A 23,832-nucleotide genomic window follows, 5' to 3' on the forward strand; every position below is an offset into this window, starting at 1 on the left:
CGGTCAAACTTGTTCCAGCAAAACTGATCAAAAACCTAATTCCACTAAACTCTACTGGGGTTGAGAAATAATGACTACAGAAGTTGGCAAAATTAGCAATATAACACAAATAAGGCAAACAGCCACTAGAAATGCAGGTCATAATGTACCTGTTACATTTTGTCAGGGATCCTTTCTGCTCCGTTGATGCTTTGACCACAGGACCTTAAAACAATGTTGAACTGGAGCCTGACACCTGCCTCTGGTCCTGATAGCTGCCAAGTAGAGGATAGAGCCAGGAATGAACAAGCCAGGGCTGCTGCTTCAAATGCTTGATCATGCCACATTAATTGTGATTTCAATCTGTGTTAAAGCTTTGAGCATAGAATGTTTCCTATGCATTGGATTGATGTGCACTGTATCTAACAGTTCTGACTGTCTCTCTTGTACAGTGCTAGTACTATCCTGGCAAAAGAGGGGTCAAACAGATTATTGTACTTCATTTAAGTGGTTAATAACCTTAGCGTTAATTAACATAGAGCTACTATTCCTTATAGGGAGGATTCCCAGATTGGATTAGTTAGAAATATGAATATTTATTATTGCAACAGAGGGCCGTAACCCCTTCTGCACCGCGCGATAACTTGACAGCTCCTCAGAGTGACCACATGATCATGCCATTACTGATGACAGGAACAGAATAGGAGTCCTCATCTTCTTTTCCCCGGATCACTAGAGTGTGTCCAGTTTTCGACAGGAGTGCCAACCGCGATCTCCCCTATAAAATGAGCCCATTACATAGCCACTACATCCTGGGACATTCAAAGAGTTAAGGGAAGTGTACAAGGAATAAATAAAACAAGTAAGTCAAAAAGGTGTGGCCCAAGACACATGCTCAACTGCATTGCGTCTAGTAACCTTCCCCAGTCATTTTCAACAGGTCTTCTCTGAAACAAAAACTCAACGTTTCGCAATTCAAACCTGCTTCATCAGGGAATGTATAGGGACGTCAGAGCATTCTTAAAGGGGCAGTTCCCTCTAATATGACCTATTTTGAAAGTGATCTCCATGTGATGTCTTTTAAAGCAGATTACCACCCTTATTTTAGGAGGATAAGGAGGATCTAGCTTCTAGCTACCTGCCTGCAGGCCGCAGTCAGATTTCACGGGGCCCAGGACTAGTCCCGGCTCTCCCCCCATTGGCGGTCCAGCTTGCCTGTCCATATGGCATCTGACTTTCCACAATTCACTATGCACCACTGAGCTGTTTTCCACAGGGACATAAAAAGGCCTTATAAATAAAAAGGTCATATTATACTCTTCTCAGATAAATATTCTTTGTGGCCTACTGTCAGAAATTACTAGCATCCTTATTAATATAGGTTTTTGCTTGGCTTGTGCTGTAGGAAGAAAATACATACTGTAGTTGAAAAAAAATGTGAGCAGGGAAGAATTAGAGAGGGAAAAACAGACAGGAAATGTCTTATTAAATATCTAAGGGTGCAGATATTTGATTGACTTTAGTAAATATTATTATTATAATTATTATTATTATTATTATTATGATCATTTATTTATAACATAAAAACATATTCCGTAGCGCTGTAGAATAGGGTTGGAGGACGAAAGACAATAAAATAACAAATGTAAACTTACATTGTTGCAGTAGGCAAGAGGGTCCCTGCTCCATGGAACTTGCAATCTATATGGGAGGGTAAGTGGAAACGTAGGGTACAGTAGGCAGCATTCAATGAACATTCATGGACAGTTAGAGATAATAAATGATTATGAGAATTATAACAGAGCATCTCTAACATTAGTGAACGGCAGCAATTGGCTTACACCCTTTGGCTGACTTTGGAGAGACTTGTGTGGTCTCATATCAAAGAAGTGCTGAGATGAATTGATTGGAGATGGAAGCAAACAGACCCTCCCAGTGAAACCTCTAAGTATTAACATATGTCTTATCCAGAAATCTTTCCTTATGGCCACATTCAATGTGATGTTAAGTGGTCTTTCCTGTGCTGGGAAAAGGGTCTAAAATTCTCCCCAGCACAAGAAGCAACCTCGCACCAACCTCAAAACACCAACCTCAACCTCACACAGCAACCTCAATAGCTGCTCTCTTCACATTCTTCTAGCATGTTCTATATCTCTTTAAACTCCTATTTCCCCTCTGCTTTCTTCACTGAACCTTTTAACCTCAATTTTCTATGTTCGTGGCCCTGATTGAATAATCCGGTGAGTTCTTTCATAGTGCTTAAAAAGAGTTCAGCGCCATTCAAATGAAAGAGACTAACCTTGGTCACCTCAAGGTCACAAAATATTAAATAAGGGCCCTTTTCTTGTATTTTCCTTTCACTCTTCCCACTTAAGTCCTCCTTTTCCTCTTCCTACACAAACTCCATCTCTACCTTTCCCCCTTCTTAAACATCATAAGTTATTTTGTTTCATTTCAGGTACAAATCAGAGATGGGGTTTTGGAGCTCCCCGTTTATTGGTGCAGCTGCTAATGCTGGGTGAGTGGGTGGGGTCTATAGTTTCTAAGAAAGTCGTTTTTACATGTGAATTGCTTGCTTAGAATGCAAATTATACAGATTGTAACTTCCCCATCAACAACAAAGAATAAGAAATGGGTTAAAGCAGCAATACGGGCTAACTATGATATATAGATATATTGATATATAGATATACCACAATTATTAAGGTTATGGGGGGTAAAAAAAAGTGACAAAAACCATCCACAGTAAAGCATAAAGCAACTGTAAATATCACTGTATGTTCGTTTGCATGTCTTAGACAGGTCTGCAAGACAGGGAGGCAGGGTTGCAGACCTGTCTAAGACATGCAAACGAACATACAGTAATATTTACAGTTGATATATATATATAGATATATATATATATATATATATATCTATATATATATATGTAAATTTCTTTTTAATACAGGTTTGAAGCAGGGTTTTTAACTGTGTTAATTTCAGCTCTGAGAACTCCCTGCTTCAAGAGATACTTACCTCTGTTGCGGTGTGGGTATACCTGCAGTTTAAATGTCCCATGTCACACTGGCCAACAGGAAGTTGGTGTGGCTTCCTATTGGCCCGCGTCACTTGGACATTTAACTTAACTTTAACTTGTCCAGGTGACCTTGGTTAAAAGCCTATAGTGGGATATCCTTTAATCTCAGAAGTAATTGTTAATGGTTTTCTTGGGAAGAAAAGGGTAACAGCTTTCGGCAGTTTGTCAATTACTTTCTCTCTCTCCCATGCTGTAATTCAGCAAATATTGTGTGCTTTGCAATAAATATGTGCAGTCGGGGGTAAGGGGAAGAGAGGAAGGGAGCTCTTGCTACCGCCTGTAGTTATTGGGTGGTGCCAGGGGTATAGAAAAATGGAGCAGCAAAAACTTGCCGAAGCAAGTAAAAAAGATACAGGTACAGCACTCGCCAAACATGAGAGTATATGGAGAAATTAAAACGTAACCTTTAATGGTTGTAATATTTAAGATAGGGTTGGACAAAACACTACTAGACAAAAAGCACGAACACACATGGTCACAAATGTAGTATTATCACATATACTCTCATTTTTGGCGAGTCTGTACCTAAAGGGGTCTTTTTTACTTGCTTCAGCAAGTTGTTGCTGCTCCAATAAGTATGTGCACCCGTTTTATGGAATGTACTTGTGACTTTGGGAGTCGGGACATTATGTAACAGGACATCATCTTGGCAATTGCAGTCATTTCAGCTATTTTGCAACATGGTAACAAAGATCAGGTTATTATAACACCACTGGCAAATTTGCATTGAACACATTAGTTAACTCATTTGTACAGTACAAAGACTTATCATTGACAGAACCCAATAGAGCGTGACAATTATTGCAGAATGCCAGAAGTTCGGTGATATGTAAGACATTGTACAGCTTGGTTTTAACAAGAATTAGCTTCACTGTGAACATTGATCAATACTGTATGTCTCCCTTTCTTTATTGCATTCCAGCACTTACTCTCTCTTTGATGGATCAAATTCAATCTACTCCCACAGGTACAGTACGAGATAGACAGGGTGGGCTGAGGTCCATTATTATCCTGTAAAGAATGGAAGACAATTGATTAGCCATTCATTCATTTTTTTTCTTTGTCATAATGTAAAAAAGAGGATTAGATAATAAAAAAATAAAAATAATAGCACCTTTAAGAATTTACAATTAAACAAAATCCTGACCCTAATGTGTGTATCACAACTTCTAAGTGGGGAGTTGGTGTAGAAGGGAAGCGTGTTATTACAGATATTCTGCCTACTGATCATTCTCTGATTTCAGTGGGGGCTTTCTGGGTGATACTGGCAGATCGGCGGAATCAGAGCATACAGAATAAGGGAATGTGTCTCTGTCACTGCCTCTCTCCCTTAAAGGGACAGTTATACCTCGCACCAGAGTGAAGTAACTGCAGTGGCATGTTTCCACTTAAGTGTAAGAGACTGGCATGAAAAATAAAAACAAGTATTTGTAATAAACACACAATATCCCAGCAAGCTCAGGAACCCCAAACCTCACCACATCATTTATAAAGCATATACATAGTATCAAAAAGGAGAGATACTGTGTGGTCAAATGCAAACAACAAAAGACAGAAATGCTCAATGCTACATCCAATATGACAAAATACACACTGTAATACTTCAGTGCTGATATTCTCGTGAGTACGGGTCATTTAGTTAAACCCTTTGGCCAAAGTGTTTTCAGCCTGCAGCCACGTCATGGCAAACCCAATTTACAAATTTGTCTTATAACACTTTGGCCAAAGGGTATAACTAAATGACTCATACTCACGAGAATATCAGCACTGAAGTATTGCATTGTGTATTTTGTCACATTGGATGTAGCATTGGGCAAGTATTTGTAATGGGGCAATAACACCTAGCAGATAAAGACAAAAAGGTAAGCAATATATCAGTGTACTTGGCTTCCTTAGAAATGTTAATTCACTCTTAAAATAAATATGATACTTGTTAGAATCTTCCTTTTCCGATGAATACCTATGTATCAGTTACTTATATTCACAAGATAATAGAAGTTTGCCAATAAAAACAAGTAAAAAAGCCTAAGCATATTAGGTACAGTATATATAAAAGACACAACTTCAATGCAAGAGTCTTTTTTGTACTTGAAATGGTTTGGCTTTTTTTATTTTTGTACACATTTTAAGTGAAACTTGAATTTATTTTTAGTAGTGAACTTCTATTAGATACTATTATCATTAGAACTTGCAAATTCTTTTAGAGAAACAAGCCCCAAATGTAAGCAGCACCATAGCGGCCCAAAGGCCCACAAGGGCAGATCGTAGAGAATCTCGTCGAGAGAGAGGTGAAGCTGGGAACAGGAGCAGAGGGCTATCCCGGAGACTGCCAACAGGTGGCACTGCGGGCTTTGCGGATGCCGAAGGTGATGTCACGGCACAGATGTCTTCAGAGAGAGAAGAAACGATGCAGCATACACACGATACTAACTCCATCTTTCCTCCAGAGACCAGAGCTAAACCTCTGTGGTAGATTTGTTTACCTCTCATATACATGTTTTTTCCGATTTCTTTTAAATATCAATATATTTCCCTCTTTTTTTAATTTTGTATCTGTGCAGCCCAATTTTTTATATTTAGTAAATGTTCTCAAATTGTTGAAAAAAATTAAAACATTTGCCCTCACGTTGTTACCTTCTCCCCCATTATAACATATCTCTTATACCCCATATAGGAGTAACCTGCCCACCGAACACTAAATATAGCTACAACGCATCTGCTTCAGTAATTGTGACAATCTGAACAGCACGTCTGATGCTTGCATTAGGCCATGTTGTTTCGGTTGTGATTGCAGAGATGATTACGTCCTTGAATCCCGTGAATCCAACGTCTGTGTGCCTGCCTCCCAATGCAATGCTTCCTGTCCCGAACATATGCACTTCGACCAATGTCTTAGAACGCCTCGGACGACCTGTGATACTTTAGGAATGATCTCACGACCATCCCACTATTGCATACCTCGCTGTGTTTGTGACGAGGGGTATGTTCTTTCTAATGACTCTGTCCTGCGCTGTATAAAAATCAGCCAGTGCCCACACATTGCCTACAGTGTAACACATTCAAAAGATGAAGAATTTCAGTAGATTTATGTAACCAGATCACAAACCAGGATTGATATGGCCAACATAATCTCTGAAAATTAACAATCCTAAAATCAGAATTTCTGGGGTCATGGCTGTGGGTTGACTCTCCATCAATATATGGGTTAGGATTACAGTGTCAAACTCTATATGCTGTTTCTATTGTTATGATAAACCCATTTAGATTGCATATTCAGACTATTTTAAATATGGAGCAAAGTGTTTTGTTTTTATGGTGACGGTATTGTATTTTAATGGAAAAATGAGTCATCTTAAATGTTTCCTGTTTATGTTTAGTCAATAAAACCATTAGCTTCACCGCCTTCTGATCCCTTCAAGTGTATGTACTGTATGCAGTTTCACTGCATAAGAGACTGACACCCATATTAACCAAGCAGCCTTTTGTCCATTCAGGTCAATGGTAAAACATGTCAGACAACTTCAAACATTAAAAATCAGGAGTTCTCTCCGTCCAAACACTTCACTATAAAAAAATAGCTTAACATGTAATATTAATGTCAAAAGTGTTTAGTTGTTTCAGGCAATTTGATTTAGGAGAGAGAATGAGAGAGACAATGTCAGTAGCATTCTTGTCTGGTACTAAACCCTGGTACTAAACCCCTTGTAAATACTTATTTTTGCAACATCTAATTAGCATATAAAATTAGGATATCACAGAGATTGTCAAACACCAGAATACATTGCTAAATTACAGGTTTCACATGGTTCTGACATGAGAAAAATATTTAATAAATATAGTGAGAAGTGTTCCATGCAAAATTGTCCATTTACACAAAGAAAATCTATTGTCGCTCTATAGAATCTACCCTTACATTGAATCAATTCGTGAATAGATTGGAGACAGTTAAGGGGTTAGGAGATAATTATGAATACAAAAGAATATCAATTCATTGATAAATTACGCCTTGACAACTACTATATGTATAATGTGGATGAGAAAACCCACTGCTGACTTCAATTTATGATTCACTGACCGCTCTCTGATAAAGGTTCAACCTGAATGAAACAAAGCAGTTTTGTTCGTAGTTGTTTTTGCCCAAAGTAGCATTAACTTCACTATTACCAAAAGTTACAGGGGCACCTGAGATTAAAGTGAATACATATTATAAAAAAAAAACAATGTTTTTAATAGAAAATGTTTGCATCTCCTGCCACTTTACAGTACTTCTTTCATTGATCTGAACCCCAGAAAGGTTTGCCATGTGTTTGCCCATTCACCGTCACTCCCATTTTTTTCTTCTTGTGCATACAAAACCTTTTGACAAATATCAATGCATTCAATAAAAAAATATATACGTGTAAGTGATGGGAGAAGAGCCAGGTCATTTGTATAAAGGAATTTTGAAAAAACAGTTGTAACTTACAGTATGTATGGCGGGTGATTCCATATAAAAATGCACATGAATATACTGGCATATATACTGTAGATCAGCCATTGTTGCTAGAGATGGGGAAAATAGCCAATTTATTAACTCCTACCACACTGTAACTAGCCACCACATCTATATCAAAAGGAGCAAAGACGGAATACCTGCTATGGTATACTAAGGGTTTTCCCAACCATTCCATGTCAAACCACCGTCCCATTCCACTACACACAACACCTTTAAGTCTGGTCAATAGGCTATGAACCATAAAATATAAGGAAAATAAATACAATAAATAAAAATAACTTAAAGTTCTTACATTACACCTTTCAGTGCTATTGAGGCATCCAAGGCCCTTCTCATAATGGGCCTAGGTTGCTTTACTGGCGTGGGTTGAAACAACCTAACAAGTCCTCAAGAGAAAGCACATGAAGAAAGAAGAGACTTCAAGCACTTGAAGATCCATGCTTCAGTGAACATAAAGGCGGGTCCAATGTGGGACCTTAATGGTTTTGAAGGCCATTCCCCATGAATTAGGCTTTTTTAATAGGTTGAAGATTTTTGTATGCTTTTTAAACCACTCATTTTTGTGTTGCTCTTTTTGCTTACAAAATAAGTTTTACAAATGTTCTGTAAATTACTTTTTCTACACACATCTATGGCAGAAAGTTTAGTGTGCAACATTGCTTTCATGTTGTTTCAGAGGCTTGTGAACAATTATACACAGTCTATAATTTTCTATGGCACTGGGAATATAGAACATTCATAACAGTATAAATCTGATTCACCTAAAAATGTAATTGACATCATACATATGTTTTGTGTATGAAATGTATTTAAATGAAATTGCCTAATTACCAGACATGCATCAGAGAAAGATGCACTTATATTCTTTGCTGTTAACAAGGGGACAAGGTATTATAAAAGTATTACTTATTAATGGCTTCACTGCACATTTCTTCTGTACATTACTTTATAGAAACACACCCAAAAGCACGACAGCTCCAAGTGGAATTAATGAAAGTATTTATAATTCTATTCTCTTATACAACTAATTATCTATAAGAATTCAAAGTTCATCATCAACATGTCTTTTCTAATAATACATACGTTGAAGATTCATTGTTCCCCATTGCTCATTATAACTCTGGCATTTCAGGATTCAGTCGAGATGGGATAATTAGATTGTAAGTTCTTCGGGGCAGAGACTCCTGTTCCTAAATGTCACTTTTATGTCTGAAGCAGTTCTTCCCATTATGTGTTATTCATACTATTTGTTATTTATATTATTGTCATGTGTATTACTGCTGTGAAGCGCTATGTACAGTACATTAATGGCACTATATAAATAAAGATATACACACATACTGTACATACATAGTCAAGCCATGCTACAGTAGCATGGATTCCTGTTAGATTTGGTTTCTTACCTGGTTTATGGGTCTCTGGATTCCTGATGTTCCACAGCATAGACAGAATAAAAGGATAAGAGTTCATTTAGAGTCATCTATCAGGGGTTTTCAACCCTATCCTCATGGAAACTGAAAAGGACATGTTTTGGGGATACTCAACCAATAGCTCATTTATTTATAAATTTAATGCAAACTCTTAATCCCCATCATTGTTAGAGGTTAAGCAGTATATTCTTCTGCCACGTATTACTAGTCCCTTTTGTAACAAAGGAATTAGCTTTTGCTATCAAACTTTAGTGATTGATGTCTACCACAGGTTACCATAAATCAGATATCCTACAGAACATTGGTAAGAAAGGTGTGAAGCTGAAATAACTGGTTCTATGCACAATGTGAATATGCAAAACATGAACAAGTATAAATTAGAATAATCCTCTGTGAATGGGTTTTGTAGGTGAACACCCCTTGGAATATGCCATATTAATGCCTGCAACCCTTCCTGGACTGACTTCTCCTACAGGGAAGGTGTAAAGGGTAAGACATCACTTGAACGTTAAGGTGTGCTAAAGCTTAGTACCCTTTAGTGAATCTGGGTCAAAGAGGGCAACAAAAAAAACATGATGAACCAATCTTAATAAAGTCTGCTAATATCTGCACAACTTTCACAGATCAACATACAAAATAACGAGGAAAATGATCTATGCTTACTTGCTGCACATCTCGGGTAAGTGAGAGAGATATGAACCTAATATTGTCATTTGAATAGTACAAGTGTTGGGTTATTTACTAAATTCTCCTGGCTGTAAACCTGTAGCAAAAGCAGTGCAATAGGATTGCACCAGATCTGTGTATTTTTTAAGCAAGTTCAAGTGATCACCTATTGATCTATTGCCTACGTTGCATCTGAAGACTTAGTATGTGGACATATTTAATGTGAAAATGTGTTTGTTGAATATGCCTCTGTTATTCTCTGTTTCACCATGAGTACGTTAATATAGGAGAGCATTGCTCTCATGCATTAGCTTTTCCATAACTGTACTGAACAATCACCCGACATTGCAAGGCACATGGTGTAACTGTATCCTACATCCAGAAGTATTATCTTACAGCCCCTAATAGATTCTGTTTTACAGCTTTGCCTTTGGTCCTTCTTGCAGGAATAAAAGGTAAGTGCTGCACACGTTTCTCACAGGAACCTAAGCATCTCTTTCCTATCAAGAGAAATTATCTGACATTGGGGGGGTGGGGGTGGGGGTGGGGGGGGGTGTTCTCACTCAGTCCGGTCACTGCAGGAGAGTTGGGGATCTAGGTGACTTTTGCAGACCGTGATGTGCCAATCAATCTCGTCTAAGAGTGGGATCTGCCCACGATATCACTACATACTGTATTGCTTCTTTAGTAAGATGGTAAAACCATTAGGAGACCCAGTGCTTAAATCATACACAAGAGTGTATCTAACTTGACTCCCTTGTATTCCCCTTGTTTAATATCTCCCCCATCTCTCAATCTCTTCTCCCCCTACCACTTACCCATATTATGTTTACTGTAACTCTTCCACAGTAACACAAAAACATTTTACACTTTAACATAAATGTCATGGACCCAATCTGCCATCACAGAAACTCAAACCTCTCATATCATGCAAAGGGAGATATACAGATCCCCATCTCTGTATCCCTTCTACACAGAGAAACGGCACTTTTTATATACCCTCATATGGAGACATCAGATACTTTAATCTTCCCATAGACATGGCACGTGCCATTGGTTCACCTCACTACTCCCCTCACCACTTCTTACACAAAAAAGACATCAGGAAAGCATATTTCTCATTCCCATTCACAAAATGAGATCAGTGACCAAACCTGTCTCTCTATCATATTGATATGTATCCCCTGCCTCTTCACTGAGTCTTCATAACACTTACAGTACATATTACCATCATCACAAAACTGAGAGATACAAAAAAAACACAGTTTGTAACATATTACACATTTTAATTGGCTTCCTTCAACAAATTATTTATTTATTTATTTATAAAATATTTTACCAGGAAGTAATACATTGAGAGTTACCTCTCGTTTTAAAGTATGTCCTGGGCACAGAGTAAAACAAATAATACATGGTTACAAATACAGTTACATAAATGAACAGGGTATACATTATATACAAGACATTGCGTGCACAGTTAAAGAAAATAGATATTATGAGCGTATGAAACAGAACTATGCTCAAAGCATATATTTATCTGATTTTGTTTCTTTGACAATTACGCACAAATCCATTACTTCGTGGCCTCTGGATGGGGGAATATTTGTCAATGAAGTGTTTTCTCTCCCTTTATCCCACACAGTTCTTATCAGAAAGCCATTAAAGATAAGAGGAGAGAGGTAGCATTACCTGTGCAAACTCAAACAATAAGAACACAGAAAAGAGAACAGTGAGGAAATCAAACCCCTCCCAAAACTCAGCTCTCCACGTGGGTTCATCAAGCTCCGTTATGGGGAACTCACCCACATGGGTGTTAACTACTATTCAAGTTAATGGGTGTGCTTGCCCATAACGGAGCCGGATGGGCATGTTTACAAACTAATTGCACAGGTTACTTAAAAATCCATATAGGTGTAACAGTTTATTTAAAAAGGGCATCACTTACCCAAATTTTAAATAGGAAATCTTTTCCTTCTAGAGGAGCCAACAACAGGCAGACCAATGCATTGCTAGCACTTTTGGCAGTGTAAGGGTTAAGCATACTGTACCTCTGGTATTAGTACACTTTGGTCCTTTGAATGACTCTCTGTTTAACCATCACCTTAGTGAGATAACAAGTACATACTGCTTACAGATTTCCATCCATCTCACAGGTCCAACCTGTCCTCCAGGAGCTAAATGGTCAAGCTGCACAGGCTGCTGGTCATATTGTCCCATTATGGAAATGGCGTGTGCAGCTTCATGCAAGGAGGGATGTTCATGTGAACAAAAAGGATATGTCATACATGAAGGTGCCTGTATTCCAAGCAGTGAATGCCCTCTCATTCCCAGAGGTGGTAAGTGATCACTCAAAGACACCATAACAAGAAAGCTCAAGGAAACATCAGGGATACAAATGCCATTCAGAAGTATTAATGCCCTCTGCCTCTCCCACACTCCTACATAGACATTACCAACACATACAGTAACTGACATAGACATGGGAGACTTCAGCCTTTCAGCTTTTCCACATCAATGGGTCAGACCTATACTACCTCTTACATTGACATCAGACAGACACAGATCAGAGATGCTGTACTGTACATCTCTCTTACTCTCCCACTAAGATAACAGCAACACAGAGATGCTAAAATACATCTTTTCTCCTATTCAAAGGTGATCGCTGTCCTCTAGACAAAGTATGGAATTCCTGTTCAGATTGTGGTGCATTCTGTCCTGTTAAAAGAAAGTGTCAAGATGTCTGCAGAAAGGGTTGTGTCTGTAAGAAAAGAGGGTATGTCTTGCAGAAAGGGGCATGCATCCCATTCAGCGAGTGCTCCACCAGCCCCCCACATGGTGAGTAGTAGCTAACACACAGAAGACTGCATAGCAGAGAAAGAACAAAAAGAGAGGTCAAGGACATTGTTAAAAAAAGATTAAGATCTATATGTACTAAGTGGTGCCATGTCACGGGACAGCTTCTGGCATGGAATACACTTTACAGCCTTGGCCTTCTAGATAGGGTCAGTGAGGAGTCCACACACCGGTTTCTCTGAAAAACAACATATTTTATTTACTGGATTTGAAAAACAGGTTACAAAACACTTCTGGTCAGTAGTGAAAAAGATCAAACAAGACAACCTACAAAATGTCCTTAGGTTTGAAGCAGGGGGAAGTCCTATCTATTTCACAGATCAGCCCTCTTTGAACCTGTTTACTTATAGGTAATGAAGCCCTGCTTCATTACAGGCTTGTGAAGCTCTGATTCTTGCAGACTTAGGAACCTCTAGAGATCTGCTCACTTGCAGGTAGCGAACCCATGCTTCCTTGCATGTTTGTGAAACGTCTAGTTTTGGTGATGAGTGAGAGGCCCAGCTCTTCCCAGGCAAGCCCTCTTGGACCCTTCTACATTGCAGGCTTGTTTAGTACTGGACAGGGAGTTTGCTGCATGTCTTTTAAACATTCAGTTTCCAATCAGGAGTTGATTGGAAGAAACTAGAAAATCTGAGCTAAGGTGTGGTCTTCTATTCCTGGAACACTGAGGGACTCTAACCTCTTCACTCCCCCACAGGATTATTTACTGCTTGGTAAATATGGCCCAGAACTATTTTACTCATAAAAAATACACACACGCAATTACCTCCTATAGGCCTAGTATTCTGGATCCGAGCTCACTTGTAGCATGTGAGAAGATCCATGTAGCTTAACTCATCCCCTTTTTAAAGCACACAAAGTCCTTCTATTTTCTTCAACTTTATTGAGTGGGGTTAACAGAAATATAAAAGTACTTTCATGTAGATTATGATAGGAAATGTCTCTTGTCAGGAGAATTAGCTGTGTGAGATAAAGGTGCTTTATTATGTGGGGAAGGTAAAAAGGATTCCCTTTCTAAGGGAGCAGTGGACGATGTGTCTTACTCACTGTGTCTGCTGATGAAATGAGAAAGCACACTTTCCTTTCCAGACAGGAACAAGCCAAGGGGCATAACAAACTACAGATAAGGGCCGGAGGAAAGGGCTAAACCAATCTCAAGCTATGAGTATTGGGAGGTTGACAAGGCAATTGACTAATGGATTGCAGAAAGGTGATATTTGTAACAATTATGTTGCAATATACACAGCTCTGGCTGCCTCAGAGCAGGGAAAAAATGCAACTTCCCTGGGGAGAGCTGACAGAGTGAGAGCAGAGAAAATATGCAGAAATATACAATCCTGTTCCAGGACACCTAGAGTCATCAGCGTGAGTTAGTTAAAAAACAAGCAGTATTATAGTCCAGGAACATGTGTTATTTTTAAGGTGCAAGTCATCAACATTGTACCATAAAAAATAACACATTGTTTACGCATCAATAAAAATATCAGGTTCAGCCCCAAAATTACTAAATACAACAAAAGTAATCAGTTTTGTGCCAGTTATCAAGTCTCGATATTTATCAGAACCTGGAACTCAGCATTTTTTTACATCACTTACAACATGCTGGCATTTGTCCTATCTTTCCCAATTATATAATGGCCATGATATGGATAGACAAGATAAACTAAACAACATGGAATACAGTGGCGACACACTTAATCCTGCGTTGGCTGGAGCCGCAAGCCGTGTGGTGTTCCGGTTTCGTTGTTTGTTTCCCTCGGCGTGCCGCGCGTCATCGATGCGCGTCATGCTTCATTGGGAGCGTGCGCGCATGGCACGCGTGCCCAGGGCTTCCCGAGGGAGCCCTGGGTTGCTGTAATGTGGGGGATGGCGGTGGGGGCCTCCGGGGGACCCGGCGGACCCGGAGAGGGGAGGGGGAAGCCCCGATCAGAGGACCAATCCTCCGAGGCTCCGGCGCGCGCCCGGGACACCTCGGCGCGCACCCGGTATCTGTCGCGGCCGAGACCGGGCAAAGGTAAGAATAAACTCAGCCGCGACAGTAGGTGATAAAACATTATATATAGCACATTTAACTAGATATTGACAGCTCAGTATCCCAAGTGGTCAGCTAGTCATGGGTTTTGATGACTAGCTGATTACTAAGGGCTATGAAGTGCTTACTACTTAACTAAAACCACACTAGCTACCCCCTTGGCTACCGAAGGGGATAGTAAGGCATTGGCATACAATGCCTTACTGCTAAGGCAAAAAAGAAGATAACTCCTACCACCATTCCCAGGGGATCTTAACCACACTCCCATGGCAGCTACCACCAGCACTAATTTAACCCTACCCTGATCTCACCAACAAATATACCCTGCCCCCCCCCCTCTTTAGCACTGGTCACCAGCCTATTAGCCAAAGGTGGTTAATAAGGCTATTGGAAAGGAATGGAAAGGATAACTCACATAAAAAATGTTGGTGTCACAGGTGCAGACTGGGCATAGATCTTGGGAACCTAGGCTGCACATATAAAGATAAAGGCAAGAGCACGCATGTGGACATGGGAACAAATGTATTTAATAAACAATGGTCAACGTTTGGTCTTGAAAAAGGTCAATCCAGTGTAACGATCAAAATGTCAGCCATTATTATTTAAATAACTTTTTTGGGCTCATAACATTATGGCTCTTTCCTTTATATTAATATAGCTATTGACCAGTGTATGCACAATAAAAATATTTTAAATAACACACACACACACACACACACACACACACACACACACACACACACACACACACACACACACACATATATATACATACATACATACATACATACATATACATACATAGATACATACACGTTAATAATGAATATTATTAAAGATCCCATGATAAACATTGATTGTCACTGTGGCTACCTAGGCCCCCTAAATGGGAGCCTAGATAGCAACATTGGTAGTATCATACTTAACCCCTCCATGAAAAAAGGTCATCATTAGAGATGCAGCCCCTCCTAATCCAAAAAAGGGCTGATATCCAACCATTCAAAAACTCATACAAATGAATCCAAGACCTGATGGCCATAAAAAAAACAAAAATTAAAAAAACAACTAAAATGAATCTAAGGTCCCATTGCCCCTAAAATATATAATATTGTTTTTTTAAATATTACAATGGCCTATTTGTAATCCGGCCCCATCCATGGGCCTGCAATGGGGAATCCTAAACTTGCCCCGAAGTCCGGAGATCCTTGAAGACTCTTCTTCTGTAAGTATTTTTCTTCTGCTTTTCTTCTTTCAAGTTGTCCTCTGTCTTCTTCTGTTATCCTCAGCGATTATTGTAGGAATATCTCTCTCCGCCATAAACCAGAACCCACCATTACTGTCTGCACTTTTCACACACTACAGTATGTATACATGAGAAAGATGAACATTTCTCAGAGAAATCATGAATATGAATTTCTTACCTTTTTTATCTTATATGTATCTTATATTTAAGTCATAATCCCTGAAGAACAGGGCATTACTGGCCAATAATGCCCTGTTCTGAGGGGATTATTACTATTATAGGCTAAATGTAGACTTTTTTTTTCATAGAAAAGATCCACTTTTGTATTCATATTGATTTTTATCAGCATTATCTACATTCTTATGCTTTACTGCAAGTTTATTAAAAGGAAATTGTACATATGCACAGCCCCTTCTATATATAGTATATATATATATATATTTATATATATTATATTTTTTTTTTTTTTTTTTAATATATATATACACCCAAACACACACTGCAGCCCCTCCCCCCTCTATACACACAAACAAACTCTGCTGCCCCAACACACACACACATAAAAAAATAAAAAAAACATCTAAAATGAATCTAAGGTCCCATTTTCTATATATATATATATATATATATATATATATAATATACACACACAAACACACACTGCAGCCCCCCCCCCTCTATACACACAAACTCTGCTGCCCCAACACACTCTGCAGACCCCCTCCTCTAGACCCACAAAACACCCTGCAGCCCTCCTCCACCCTCTACACTCACAAAACACACACACACACAACAGACAAAGCAGCCCGACCCCTCTACACCCACAAACACAGAAACACACACTGAAGCCCCCTGTAAACCCACACACTGTAGATGCACATACCAACAAAACACGCTGCAACCTTCCTCCACACACAAAACACACACAAGACACACACACTGCAGCCCCCCTCTACACCCATGAAACACACAGCAGACACACCAAAAAAACAGACTCTGCTGCCCCCTCTACACCCACAAAATACACACCAACAGAAGACACACACCCCAATAAAACACTGCTGACCCCTTTACACCCACAAAACAAACACACACTCACCTTTCCCCTCACTCTCCTGTGCGGAGCTCTCTGCAGGCAGGGTGGAGGAGGCGTCAGTGCCTGGTTGCTGCCTCCTGTCCAATCACCTCCCCTGTCTAAGAGCTGATCTCACTCTTTGGGAATGAGAACTGAAAGCTGGTTGGCTGAAAAACTTGGCAGGGTGCCAAAAATTCCAGCCCATTACTGATTGGATAATGCCCGGAATTTTAACCAATCAGAGAGCAGGGATTTCAATAATGCCTGGAATTTACCAGCTTTAGCCTATTTATATATAACTTGTCCCTTCATACAGTTGTCACAGAGATACAATTTGTAACTTTCACAGAGATACTGAAGTCACTCACATGCCACTTTTCTTTTTACTAATCTCCAGTACAAGCCTGCCCTCTACGTGCTGTGTGGAGTTCCTGTTCTAAGTGTGATTCATACTGCCTTGCTAAAGAAGGGTGTAGAGATGTATGCATAGAGGGTTGTGTATGCAAACAGAAGCACTTTGTCTTCCATGAAGGAAAGTGCATCCAACGTAGAAAGTGCCCTGCGATTCTCACAAAGAGTAAGTAATATACAAAAGCTAATGACCATATTACTAAGCAGTGCTAGTCCATAAGAAACCGTCCTGCACTGGAAGACACCTTACAAACCATTGACTTGAATGGTCTGTATATGTCTTCCTGTCCTGGAAGGTGTGTTGCATCAAGTGCTTTGTAAATATGAGCCTACACCTGCAGGGATACAGAGTACACGTTTCATCTAAAGACTAATCAGCAGAGACGTGCAAAAACGGTTTGTTTTTTTTAAAGCAAAATGTCAAATCTTGCAAACCGGTTTCTAGAACACTTAAGGGCTAAAGGTTTCTCAGAAATCTCAAATTTTCACTATCAATTTGTTGTTACACCAATAATTTGCAGCTCAGCCTCAATTTGGAAGTCAAGCAACAGACAAAAATACCTAATGCTACATCCAATGTGACAAAATACATAGTTAAATACTTCAATGTTAGTATTCTCATGAGTAATGGTCATTTAGTTAAACCCTTTGGCCTAAGCACCACAAGCCTGCAGCCACGTCACGGCATGACCAGTATGCAGGTCCTAACACTAAGCATTGCAATGTATTTCATGATGCTAATGCTGGAGCTCTCTTCCCCCTATCCCCCCAAATCCATGGTTTTCTTATCTGAAGGCTTCGCACATCTCTGCTAATTACAGTAAGTATATGCAAATTATTAATGGTGACGTTCCCCCTCTGATGAACTGAATAAGCACAGAGACTAAACTACTCCCATACTGAGAGGGGAAACCATTTGCAAAAGTAGCATTAAAAAATAGAGGTATTGTGCTTTATTGACAATATAGTTTGTTCAAATGTAGCCAAACACTTGAGGTTACTCTATTGTGTAATCAGTGTGAAGGTCGTATCATTAATAAAAGTGCATGAATAACAGTACTCAGTGCAATACAGTTCTTGTCAAAAATATTTCTAATTTGTCTATAAAACAACTTACAATTTAGCTTTGTTGGAAATAAGTAAAAAGTAGTGGTACCCAGCAGAACCCAATATAATGAATACATTGCAAAATAGAAACATTAAAGAGAAGGCAGGGAAATGGATATACAAAAGAAAGATGTACTAGTAGTGGGACTCTAAAGGGGCTATCTATAAATCAAGCTGGGCTAATATTTATAATGAAACAACAATTGTGACAGTTAATATATATATATATATACTGTATGTTTCCCAAAACATTTATCCTACAAATCACCACAGTGCAGCTCCCCTAGTTGAGCAAAAAAAAATCCAAATTCAGTCAAAAGAGAGTAGCAATAGTAAACAAACAGGACAGGCCCAACAGAGACTAATAGCACAACATTTAAAAAAAGGGGGAAGAGAAAAAAGGGGAGACCAATAGTGCGATAATCTTAATATAAAATATATATTTAAACAAAAGGTGTCTCACTCACAAACAGGCCTGAATAATAAGCACAGTACTAAAAAGCCTTCCATGATCACCAATCTCTCTGTGAGTCCTGCGATCACTAGGCTGGTGTGCTGGCCGCTTTAGGCTGGTGTGCTGGCCGCTTTAGGCTGGTGTGCTGGCCGCTTTAGGCTGGTGTGCTGGCCGCTTTAGGCTGGTGTGCTGGCCGCTTTAGGCTGGTGTGCTGGCCGCTTTAGGCTGGTGTGCTGGCTGCTTTAGGCTGGTGTGCTGGCTGATTTAGGCTGGTGTGCTGGCTGCTTTAGGCTGGTGTGCTGGCCGCTTTAGGCTGGTGTGCTGGCTGATTTAGGCTGGTGTGCTGGCTGATTTAGGCTGGTGTGCTGGCCGCTTTAGGCTGGTGTGCTGGCCGCTTTAGGCTGGTGTGCTGGCTGATTTAGACTGGTGTGCTGGCCGCTTTAGGCTGGTGTGCTGGCCGCTTTAGGCTGGTGTGCTGGCTGATTTAGGCTGGTGTGCTGGCTGATTTAGGCTGGTGTGCTGGCCGCTTTAGGCTGGTGTGCTGGCCGCTTTAGGCTGGTGTGCTGGCCGCTTTAGGCTGGTGTGCTGGCCGCTTTAGGCTGGTGTGCTGGCCGCTTTAGGCTGGTGTGCTGGCCGCTTTAGGCTGGTGTGCTGGCTGCTTGCCCGCGGCTCTCCCGAAATGCTGTTTCTGGTTTCCTCGTGGCATCTCTGCATGTCTGTGTACCGCGTATCCTTCCTCCGCCTCTTTGTAATGCGGATGTGGGATGTGCATTCCAAAGAGGTGAAGGAAGACACGTGGTACGCAGACACGCAGAGATGCCACAAGGAAACCAGAAACGGCAGTTTGTGAGAGCCGGGGCAAGCGGCCAGCAAACAGTCTAAAGATCGCAGAACTCACGAAGGGATTGGCGATCACGGAAGGCTCTTCATTACTATTTCTGTAATTCAAGCCTTTTTGTGTGAGATAACTTTTTTGTTAATAATATATATATATTTTATCAACAGTATCACACTATTGGTCTCCCCTTTTATTCTCTCGTTTTTTTACGTTATGTGTTGTTAGTCTCTCTTGGGTTGTCCTGTTTGTCTAACATTGCTACGGAGTAGCGTACTCTCTTTTGACTATCTGGAAATGGATATAAGAAGGACTGGTGGAGAGACAGGAGCAGTTTCAAGAGGAAAGACAGTGTGAGGAAATGAGCATTGAAAAGTATATAATATTTACTGTTTTACTACAAGACATTACTATTTTTTTAGAGCGGGAGGAAGAATAATCCTTGACTTGTTAACTTTTAACAATACCTTCCAGAGTTAGAAAGGCTCAATAATTAAATCATCATAGAGACAAATGTATAGCAAGTCAAATTTATTTATTTATTCCTGATTTATTTCCTGTCCATGACTGACTTCTGTCCTTTTGGTCCTTTAGAAAAGTGATTGTGAAGAAGTCTGCCTTTCCTGAAACTCAGACCATGATTTACATGCAAGATATCCCACAATGCTGCGGGGTAATCCATGCAAGGAACGTCTTATGGAAAATGATTTTACGCTACTCAAGAAATGTCCTTCCAGTGCTGTGTATATACTTTATGGGATTCTACGCATATTGTATATTTTAACCTCTATCTTGGCTGCACATGTCAGTTACACTCTGTAGAAAATCATTAACAAATTAATAACGTTAAGATCTAAGAGGGAAAACCATACAGCTGGATGTTATGAGGGTTATTTAGTAAAGTCTCACTTTTTTAAACTGGGACATAATTATGCAAAGCACAACAGTAAAATTATTAAAGAAAATTAGTTTTTCTTTTGATAAATCTGGTCCAATTTATTACATTATTTATTTTGGGGTGACTATTCCCCAGTTTTGTATGTTAGAGACCTTAGTAAATAATCCCCTTTGTGTGTTGTCATGTGTCATACAGGCTTTCACTAGCCAAGATTTGCAGTATATACGGTACGGTGAAAGCCCTGACGAGAGAACGTTCTCAGCCAATTCAAGGACTGTTCTTTTGTTGTAACCAAAAGCTCACAATCCAGTGAAGTCTTTAATGTGCCTGCTCTGTGGCATTGCAGTTTGGCCAGCCATGGAATGTAGTAAACCCTGTATTCATACCCACCATAAAGCCCATCTTTATTATCAATCATTGCCCTCTCTTGGCTTTATTGTGTTTGTAAATATGGAAAACCTCCTCATCCAATCAACATTCAGTTGTGAGTTGCTATATTTGCTGCTTATAAACTACCAATAAAGTATGTGTTTTAACCATTAATCAAAATGGTAACATTTATTATTAATCAAGATGTCCTGTAATAGTTTTGGTACAACCTTTTATTTTTGTTTTATTTAAGAATTTTTTTTCTTTTTTAGTAAGATTGTGTTTATTTTCATACCGATTGTTTGTAAATGAATGTGTAATCCATTTTGTATACATATTGTTTAGTAGTTGTGGGTCCCTCTATGTGAAGCTCTTGGTCAGTCATTTTTTGGATATTAAGCTTGTCTGTAAGTCTCAGTAGGTGTACCATTACTGTATATATGTGAGTATTTTACTATTATTATATGGGTAAACTACTATAAAAACGTGGCCGCAGTCAGATAACTCCTCTGTTAATTACAACGGTGTAACTTTTTAATCAACTTTGGTTTACTGTATGTAACCACTAGTCAAACACTTAAATAGGACTGTAAGAGCTTGAATGGAGCAGTGTGATATATGGGGCATAGAAACCTACCTGGCAGGAATAGGAGTCCCCAGCAGGCTGACTGGAGCATGCTTCTAATTGATTTAGTACTGGCCTTTTGAATTAGGTCTCGTGTTCTCCGTTGCAAGTGCCTCCACATGGACAAACTATACAACTTTCACAGAAACCTTTTTGGTTAAACGTAAAGAAAGCACTTGATGGACAAACACTTCCCCATACAGAGGCCCTTAAGAAATATACTATATGTGAGATCGAGCTATTAAGATGTGAATGACAAAGAAGGATGGGACCTGATCTGTCCCCTGTATGGTTTTTCATTGCCTATGACTGCAATTCCCCTAGCCCTAGTTGTTACTTTGGAACTCCAAACTGTCTTAGCTGTAGTGCCTAGCAACTTCCTTATCTGGCTTCTGATTTGGTATGATCCATGACCCCTAGCTCTTAATTTCACCCTGCCTTATTTCCTGCAAACCAGCAGCCATTTTGAGAAGTCACCCCTGACGGATTTTCCCAGAGACAGAATTGTCTTTTAACCTTACCCTTATTCTGCTACCCTCAAATCCTTATTTGTGTGCTGTTTACTCCTCCAATAAAGTTTATAGGAGCAAAAAAGAAGGAATCTGTGTGCTGGAAAGGGGACGAGTTTAACTGCCTGGCTCTACTCACTAAGCTACAGTGCGCCTGGGCTGGAACAGGACCTATTTGTCATCAATGACTGTTTTAGAAGAGAGGAATTGTATACTGTACGTCCATGTTCAATATGATGCAAATTAATGATGCATTAATTTCCATTTGTGTGAGTTGTGCATCGGTAACTGTGCATTTCTGCAATTCTCACCATATAAAATATTGGGGATAGAACCAATGTGCGTTATATATGGATGAGAAGGCAAGGAAAGAGGGAGTGGAGGAGGTAGAGATTAAAAACAGCAGAGAGAGGGAGAGAAGTATAACTGAGAAAGGGAAACAGAAACACACCCACTGGTTTCAATTGTAATTCTTCTTACTACTAGTCATGCTCTATAACTTATTGCTCTGAGAAGAAACAGCAGGGATAAAATTAGTATCCTGTGGCCTAAAATAACAACAATGCAAACAGGAGTAATTGAGAAATAAAATGGTTGGCTTCACTTTACTTGTTAGATAAAAAAACAAAGCTTGTTTGTGCTTCATCCTAAAAATACCTAAAGAAACAGCCAAACCTCAGGGAAGCCAAAAGGTAAGCAAACAACATGAACTCCCGAACCGCTTCTCTAAGTAACACCAGCACATTCTGAATTCCGGGTTTGTATATTTTTGCACACACTGTATGTAGCAAATAAAGCTCTTCTCAAAGTGAGAGATACAAAGTTGGTGCCATTGTTGCACAAAACATGACAACTCAATATGCATCCCTTTGTGCTTAATCATAGAGTTTTCATAGCCTTTAGGAATACAGAATTATAACAAAGCAATGTGCCTCTCAATCAAAACTGACATACATTTCGTGGTGATACATATCCCATACCTCTATTCTAATATAAACATTAGGAACAAATACCTTTAGAATGTTATAAGTGTTTACTTTCTCAGGACAGTGACTGTGCTGACTAATGATAATCACACAATCACACAATCACTTAAGATTGAACATTTCATTCAGGGCGAGGCATGTTCCAGGGGAAGCTAAACATGTTGCTGATGCTTTGTCTCATATGCATCTGATGGAATTCAGGAATTGAGCCCCCAAAGCAGATTGAGACAGTCAGAGCTGCCCTACAGCAGTATACCATCTCATGTCGGTCCAGTGATGGACTTAGTATGGGTGTCTCGCACCGGGTACATGTGAAGCTAGCATGAGTATAAAAGTGAATATAAAAGTCTGGTGAGGGAATTGGGGCTTGAAGTCGCTGAGGCCAGGGCACTGCTAACTAACGTGCTAGTCCTAACAGATAAGAGGTTGGGGGGCAGCTCAGTTGAAATTAAGCAGGCCGGCCTTTCCTTTTTTATGAAGCTGTTAGGCTTGGGGGATCCTACAAAAGACTTTGTAGAATGCCAGGCTGTTGACTGGCTAATGAGGGTTTTGGCTATGCCGGCTGGAAGGAACGCAGTCACATCTTTAGTACTAGAAGTTGTGGGTGACCGAGTCAATGTCAAGTTCATAGTTCGAGGCGAGGCTGTTTAATGTGGCATTTATACTTGGGTTTTTTTAATGTGGCTTTGTGAGTAAGTGAGCTTGTCTGAGCATCTAAGAAAAGGGGAGTTGGTTTGGCATTGGAAGATGTGGTTCACGGATCCGATCCGATCAGCCTCTTAGAGG

General features: G+C 39.7%; 2 protein-coding genes across 3 annotated transcripts in view; one reads left to right on the forward strand and one right to left on the reverse strand.

Moving 5' to 3' along the window:
- Positions 1–23,832, reverse strand: part of LOC142497846 (SCO-spondin-like) — a 100,486-nt gene that overhangs the window by 20,715 nt on the left and 55,939 nt on the right. The window contains exons 2-3 of the mRNA XM_075606213.1: positions 3,988–4,069; positions 1,635–1,680 (exon numbers count right to left, since the gene is read on the reverse strand). The gene's annotated coding sequence lies outside the window, so the exon portion shown is untranslated. The remainder of the gene's footprint in view (positions 1–1,634; positions 1,681–3,987; positions 4,070–23,832) is intronic.
- On the forward strand, positions 9,402–21,071 carry LOC142496573 (von Willebrand factor-like). 2 transcript variants are annotated; one of them, XM_075603238.1, is made up of 7 exons: positions 9,402–9,472; positions 9,607–9,662; positions 10,072–10,104; positions 11,803–11,985; positions 12,305–12,484; positions 17,250–17,429; positions 20,254–21,071. In XM_075603238.1, exons 2-7 carry the CDS (start codon positions 9,632–9,634, stop codon positions 20,259–20,261), a joined length of 615 nt encoding a protein of 204 aa, XP_075459353.1. In that variant the 5' UTR covers positions 9,402–9,472; positions 9,607–9,631; the 3' UTR covers positions 20,262–21,071. The 2 variants fall into 2 exon arrangements, with proteins under 2 accessions (XP_075459353.1, XP_075459354.1); XM_075603239.1 differs by lacking the exon at positions 17,250–17,429 and having other exon boundaries at positions 9,464–9,662.

This window comes from Ascaphus truei, chromosome 6 (assembly GCF_040206685.1).
Source record: "Ascaphus truei isolate aAscTru1 chromosome 6, aAscTru1.hap1, whole genome shotgun sequence".
NCBI lineage: Eukaryota > Metazoa > Chordata > Amphibia > Anura > Ascaphidae > Ascaphus > Ascaphus truei.